We start from the raw sequence: 7,114 nt of genomic DNA, 5'->3' as shown, positions 1-7,114 counted from the left end.
GTGGCAACCAGAAGAACCAGCAGTCACAGAATTTACCCTGGAATCCACACACTGGCACGGCCCGGCCTTGCCAGAAGCCTCCGTCTTTCCATCACTCCAGAGAAAAGCAGCAGCTCCACGGGCATCAGGATACGAGAAAGTTGGGGGGGTGTACGTGGATCTGACTTTTCCGCGCACGCTGTGCCCCGAGCTACCAGAGCACCGCACCAGGGTCAGTGACTTTAGGAAGAAGTCAAAGTACCTGCATTTTAATCATTTCTTGACATGGTAAAATAATTTTACATTAGATCCAAGAGTGGGGGGGTGGGGCGAGGAAGAAGGGCTGCAAAACAACCCCACAAACAAGAGAGCAGGTAGAGGGAGACAAGGGCTCGGCATTAAGCTGGAAGGAACCTGGTGCGGTGGGAGAGGGGCACTGCCCAACTAAAATGCGGTGGTTTGTTACTGAGCACGACTCACGGGAAGACAGCATCCTGACTCCTTTCCTATGGGCATGTGATGCGTCAAAGGGATGCATCCCAGGGAGAAATGCAATTGGGGGCTGGAAGACAGAGACGGGGAGGAGTCAAAGCCCGGAGCAGATGCTGGGTCGCTGGCCGGCTGACTGTCCCATCGACTCACTGGCAGGCCTGGGGGGTGGCGAGCGACACAGAAGCTGTAATAAATGGTCTCCCCAGGGGTGTGAGGGAGAGGAGTGCAGAGATGGGAAGCAACTCTTCTACGGTCTGACTCACCCAGCAGAGAGGCACATACACACAAATACATGCTGGCACGTGTATCCACGTCCACACGCACGCGCGCACACACACACTGCTTTCCCTGGAAGCACAATACTATAAATAAGGGAAGTATTTCCCAAGGAGAAGCCCAGAAGGACCAGCAGCACTGGGACCGCACCGCTGCATACCCCCTTGCTCCACCCCCCGCCCCAACTGACAAATGGCCCAGGAAGAGGCATGAAGGAGGCAGAAGCCAGCAGGCAGCCTCTGTGGTCACGCAAACAGGACGTGAGCCAGAGGCAGGGGGCCTCTCGAAGCCCTCTGCTTCTCTATCGGGTCTCCAACCCACCCTGGGCACCACGAGGCTACAGTACCGGGAGAGAAGAGGGGTCCCGGGTTTTTGTCTGGGTAGATGGTACCCTCAGAAACGATCACCTCCTCCTTCCAAAAGGTGTGGGGTTGACAGCAGGTGGTATCAGCTAATGGCATGGGAAGGCAGCATGCCTCAATGTGTGTACACCTGCACACACGCGTACGTGTGAAAACAGCATTCTAAAACAAATGAAGAAGCTGGGGGCTTGGCTGAAGGGCTAAGGTGTTTCCTTGTGATCAGGGTCGAGGCGGGCTGTGTGCAGATGGGAAACCCTAAGTCTTCATCTGGGACTGGGAGGTGGTGGTAGACGGGGGCGGGAGCCAAGGTCCCAAAGAGGCAAGAGATGCTAACCTATGGCAGGAAAAGAAAGAGCTAGCCACAACCCCTGCCATCCCCAAACCAGTTCCTAAGAGATCACCACATACTTTCCTTCCAGTTCTCCCAGCTTCTAAGCAACTATCCTCAAAACGAAGAAAACACACAGCCTGAGACACAGGAGAGAGGGGAGAGGGACGCACACGGACGCTTGTGCCAAGAGGGGAAGCCGGTCCCTACACACCCAAGCTGGAGTTCTCCAGGACACAGGGCAGCTCGGGGTGGGGAGCAGGGGGAAGAGAGAGGAGAGTTCCTGAGGCCTGAACAAAGAGGTAAAAACACATGACAGAACTAGAGGAGAGTTTCATTAGACTAACTACAAACAGAGCGGTGCGATAGGACTTCCAGCCAGTTTCCCGGTCACGATAGTCACGTAACAACCCAAGGCAATGTCGGTCTTGGGCCAGACTCACAGAGTCCCCTGGCCCTGGCCTCAGTACAGAGTCTCTGCATTGCTACTCCGGGGCCGTTTGATCTTCTCGATATTTTTCAGGATCATGTCATGTAGAGTGACCTGGGAGAGGAGGAGGGAGGGGCAGGGGATCAGGCATCTGTCACACCACTGCCTCACAAAGAGGTGTAGCCCCACAGGTATGACCCCCAACCTCAAGCCCTTGAAAGTGCCTTCTGGGTAACTGCCCCCACCTTTTCTAGACACCCCGCCCCCAACCTCAAAACTGGTTCTAGGGCCTTTAACTAGTTTCCCAGACTCCACCTGTCCAGTAAGAGCTAGTGCTTACGGGGGCTTAAGTGGAGAGGAAATGTTTTGCGAATGATGAGGGCAACGAATGTACAAATGTGCTTTACACAATTGATGTATGTATGGATTGTGATAAAAGTTGTATGAGCCCCTAATAAAATGATTAAAAAAAAAAAAAAAGAGCTAGTGCTCAACATGTACCGAGTCATGCAAAACCCTTTGACGTGCGATCACCTGACGACTGTTTTTAAACCACCACCACCTTGGTGAGATAGATACAAGCCTCATTTTTAGAGATGAAGAAAGTGAGGTTTCAGACGTTAAAGAACTTGCTCCAGGTCACACCTGACAGGCAGACTGTCTCTTACCTTAATGCCATTCTCTGAAGTACCACACTGCAGCATCCCTTACCCCCACGTAGGGAGAAAGGAGGGAGGCACTCGGCGAGACCCCTCAATGCCTCCTGATTCTCCACACTCGAGTTCATGAGCAGACTCTGTCCCACTCATTTTGACCTCCCTCCCGGGGCCAACCTCCCAAGAACGACAAGGAGCTAACCCCGGGAACGAAGAGGCCGGGCCAACTGTGGGCAGGGGCCTGGGTTACTCACGTATTGATTCCGTAGCTCTGATATGATGAGCCGCAGACTGATATATTCTTTCTCATCGATCTCTGTCACCGTGCGACGATAGTCCTCCTGAGGGCGGAGGCAGGAGAGAAGGTGGTTTCCCCAGCAGTCCCCACTCTCTTACTGCTTTCACCCATCAGGCCACAAAACCCATACTTACCACATGGGGATATTTAGCTATTTTAGAGACCAATTTGGCTCTTGTAATATAATATCTGGAAGAGGAGAGAAAAGGAAGTTGCAGGAGACCCTGGGCGGTGCCCACCACCTCCTGGCCCCCAGGTCCTGGGTCAGGGCCAAGCCCAAGCAGACCTACCTAGAAATCTGGTCCAGATAAGAGGCAGCTTCACTCTCCACAGTCCTGAGTTCTGCGACTGTCTCTTCCTGAACAAACACAAACGCGCACACGAAAACATTCCCACGTCACCCCACGGCAGCTACAGACCAAACAGAGAGAGGGGAGCACCTGCCAAATGTCCCTCCCCGTTTACACCAGGCCAGCACATTACCTGAATGGACACCCCAAAGTTGTTCCCATCTTCTATCCTGGGAATCAGGAGCTGTACCCACATTTTGACCTGGATGGTGCAGGGACCAAGACACATGCATAAGAAATGTTTGCCTTTCACGCGGAATCCCTAAAGTAAGAGGGGGCTTCAAATTCCATTTTCCCGCGAACTTTTTAAGCCCCCTGACATGATTCAGGCTGCGGGGGTCCAATACCAGGAGGGCAGGAGATGAGACACCCAGCCTGTCAAAGCCCGGCCCTGCCCCTGGCCCCGGCCCCGGCCCCGGCCCACCGTGTTGCATTTCTCGATCAGCAGCCGGATCTCGGGCTTCACTTTCTCTATGATGTCCACCAGCTGCTGGTTGCTCTTCAGCATGCCACTGGGCATCACAAACACCTTGGTTCCTGGCAGGACATCAGGAGGTCAGATGACTGGTGTGTGGAGGGCAGGGCATCCTTTGCTTCTCCCTCTTGGTCCCCACTCCCCTGAGATGCTAGGACTGTTGTCTTGTGTCGCGACCCTGCCTACAGGCTGTGACATCGGTTAGAATCCAACAGAGAGGAGACATATTCTAGGTGAGTAGGTGAAACGTGCCCAACACCTTAACGGTTCAGAATTGAAAATAAAGCCTAATGTGCTCATTTCCTGGAAGGGGGAAAAGTAACACGACGCGGGGACTTCCACGAAGATCTGGATATGTGGATGCTACCTACAAATTCCCTACCTCACCAGGCCCAAACTTCCCTCCCTCACCAGGCCCAAAGTCCACCCCTTCTTTTTTACTGGAAAATTAGCCTCGCATCTAAATAATGACTATGTTTAGAGAGCTGACTTTGGGAAATAAAAATCAGATCCTGCTTCTTGGCTAGGAGACTTTCAGGTCCACCCTGCTGCTCAGATGCACGTCAGCAGTGGTGTGTGGCCCTTACCTTGGAAGGCCTCTTCACACTCATCCAATCTTCGCTTCTTGTACGTGGGCTACAGACACGAAAAGGCACGAGTCAGCCTGACCCGGCACCCACAGCTACAGCTGCTTTCAAGCCTGCTGAATCCCACCCTGAACCCCACCGGTTGTCTGAGCAACGTATGCACAATTCATTAAGCACAAATAACGCCTTCAAAAAAGGTTCTTGGCACATAGTAACCTATATTCTAATTGGGAAGACCAATCTTTCAAAAGGAAAAGACATCGACCCACAGGGGAGTAGGGATGAAAAGAGACGGTAATATATACAAATGACCAAAAAAGAACCAATTTATGCGGGGTGCGGTTCATTAAGGAGCTACATTACAGATCTGCTGGTTCCACAAAGGAACACAGATTTCAGATACCAAACACATCTAGCACCTGCTAAGCACAATGGTAGGTGCTAACAATGCAAAGATGATCAAGGCAGTTCGTGTCTCCCCAAAGTGCACTTCTATCAATGAGACAGTCCTTCAGACAAGGAAGGATGCAGTGTGATCCGTGTTCTAACAGAATAACCCAGGACTAACGAGAACGAAGCTGCCCGGCACAGAGAGGGGCTGGGGTTATATGGCAAGAAAAAGTTATCAAGGCATGGAAAGAGTAATTTCCCAGACTCCACCTGAAGTACTATTCTTGGAGCTGCAGGATAGATCGTACAGTCCAATAGAGCCTATACTTGGTTTACTCTTACACACAGAGGGTAGGAGGCATAGAACATTCTCATCATGCTACGAATCCAAAGGGAGTGTGCAATAGCTGTCATGTCCACAAAACCCAGAGGCCTGGTTCCCAGATCCAAAGCCAAACCTCACTGTCTCTTGTACTGACCAGGAAGCAGAGACTCTATTGCTTAAGAACAGGAAGATAAATATAAAACACTTACACCATCCAGTCCATCGTGGCTATTGGTGAGCAGAATGGGGTCAGGGACCGGGAGATTCATGTCTGAGTGGATCTGAGTTAGGTCATGGATGTTTAAGATCGGTTCCTGAAAGACAGATGGCCACCCCACCAAAAACCTTAGTCTTTTCAAGCTGAGCAAAATATTTCACCTGAAGGGCAAGAGGCAGCGTGGTGAATGACAGCATGGAACAAAGCGGACCCAACACAACACTTCGCCCCAGTTTTCTTTGAAAAGAGCAGAGCACCTAGCCCTCACCCCGCAAATGGGCAAAACTGGAATAAAAAGAGGAAAGAAATGGGTCTCTCACCTTCAAAAAACTATCAAGTTCTAACAACTTCTTTGGGAAAAAATTTGCCACCAAGTCTTCAGCCTAAAAGTGAGGCAAAACACAGCTGCTTTAGCAATTGTAGGAAGGTGTCTCCCTCTCCCTCTACACACACACACCCCACTGTGAGGCCTCTCTACACACCCCCCACTGTGGGAAGGTATCTCCGTACATGCACACCGCACTGTGGGAAGGTCTCTCTGCACGCACACACACACACACACCCCACTGTGAGAAGGTCTCTCTCTACACACACACACCCCACTGTGAGAAGGTCTCTCTACACACACACACCCCCACGGTGGGAAGGTCTCTCCGTACACGCACACCCCACTGTGGGAAGGTCTCTCTCTGCACACACACACACACACCACCGTGAGAAGGTCTCTCTACACACACCCCACTGTGGGAAGGTCTCTACACACACACACCCACACACACACGCACACACACACCACTGAGGTCTCTCTACACACACCCCACTGTGGGAAGGTCTCTCTACACACACTAACAACCTCTCAACTAGTAATCAGCTACTTAACTTTCTTGTCTACTTCACTCACCTCACTTGTGATCCGCTCCCTGAAAGAGTCAACCTAAAATTAACAAAGAGAGCAGCCTTTCAGTCACAGCAAAGTTAATACCTTGCAACAGAGGTTGGGGGGTGGGGGCCACCTGGGAATCTCAAATCCACCAGCCTTTCCCTCACCTTGTAATTGTAATCAGAAGCTGAAAGGCCCCCGGTCTGCAAATACTTTATTTTTTTGAGGATCCACTTTTCCATCTTAGGAGAGGGGGGTGGGGCTTGCAGGGAGCACCCACTTGTCTGCCTCTCTTTCCTCCCTCCCGCCCTCCCTCCCACTTCCCCTGCCTCCCCAAGCTGCCAGGGTTTGCTAGGGAACAAAAGGCAAGGCAGACCGGAATGTGAGCTCACAAATGTGCCAGCCCCCACCCAGGCCTGGCCTATGATATGGGCAGGCCTGAGTCGCCAAGGGTAGGGGTAGGGTGAGGGGTGGGGGGTGCGGCGGCGGCAGAGGCAGTGGCAGTGGCAGTGGCGGCGGCAGAAGCAGCGTCCGGGGGCGGGAACGTTGCTGCGCCGGGAGATTTCCAGCTGTCACCGGCCTGAAGCAGGGAGGCCAACACGTGTCCTTGGAGGTCTCCGACGGGCTCTCCAGCCCCAGTCGGGTTCCTCGGGTACCCCGATGCCGTCTCCGGGAGTGGGGGGCGCTGGGCTGAGCCGAGCGGAAGCTCAGAGCGGGCGTCCCCAGGGAGACAAAGGCGCCACGGGGAGCAGGGAGCGGGGCGGCCTGCGGAGGGAGCCAGGCGAGGGGCGAGGAGGCTCGAACCGGCGCCGATACCTTGAGCTTCACTTCCTGATCCACCTTCAGCAACGAGGCCATGGCCGGGCCGGGCCGTGTCCACTCCGCTGGAGACCGGAGGCGCTGTGGGCTCCGGGGCGGGGGCCGGGAAGCGGGGAGGAATCTCGGCTGCCCTGGGGACACCGCTGCCCGCGCCGGCTCACCCACTGCGCGCTCGGTGCCTGCCTCCGTGCCGCCCGCCTGCTGCCTGCTCGCTTTCTCGCCTGCCCTCCCGGCTTTCGCCGCTCGCCCC

At 53.7% G+C, this 7,114-nt stretch overlaps 1 protein-coding gene across 2 annotated transcripts in view; it reads right to left on the bottom strand.

Annotated features, from left to right (window-relative positions):
• Positions 1–232: 232 nt before the first annotated feature.
• PSME3 (proteasome activator subunit 3) overlaps positions 233–7,114 on the bottom strand; it is a 13,654-nt gene continuing 6,772 nt past the window's right edge. Inside the window, exons 1-11 of one of the 2 annotated variants that reach the window (XM_004707191.2) lie at positions 6,862–7,041; positions 6,067–6,099; positions 5,486–5,548; positions 5,158–5,262; positions 4,234–4,282; positions 3,596–3,708; positions 3,305–3,373; positions 3,112–3,179; positions 2,956–3,010; positions 2,778–2,864; positions 233–1,981 (exon numbers count right to left, since the gene is read on the bottom strand). In XM_004707191.2, the coding sequence (XP_004707248.1) occupies positions 1,901–1,981; positions 2,778–2,864; positions 2,956–3,010; positions 3,112–3,179; positions 3,305–3,373; positions 3,596–3,708; positions 4,234–4,282; positions 5,158–5,262; positions 5,486–5,548; positions 6,067–6,099; positions 6,862–6,903 (765 nt within the window). In that variant the 5' untranslated portion in view covers positions 6,904–7,041 and the 3' untranslated portion in view covers positions 233–1,900. Of the gene's footprint in view, positions 1,982–2,777; positions 2,865–2,955; positions 3,011–3,111; positions 3,180–3,304; positions 3,374–3,595; positions 3,709–4,233; positions 4,283–5,157; positions 5,263–5,485; positions 5,549–6,066; positions 6,100–6,861; positions 7,042–7,114 lie in introns of those variants that run through there. The other variant, XM_045299812.1, reaches the window with a different exon arrangement.

This window comes from Echinops telfairi, unplaced genomic scaffold (assembly GCF_000313985.2).
Source record: "Echinops telfairi isolate 266 unplaced genomic scaffold, ASM31398v2 ScPeMD7_7458;HRSCAF=8496, whole genome shotgun sequence".
Lineage (NCBI taxonomy): Eukaryota > Metazoa > Chordata > Mammalia > Afrosoricida > Tenrecidae > Echinops > Echinops telfairi.
The sequence above is the reverse complement of the archived record's forward strand: the minus strand, read 5'-3'. Positions and strand labels throughout refer to the sequence as shown.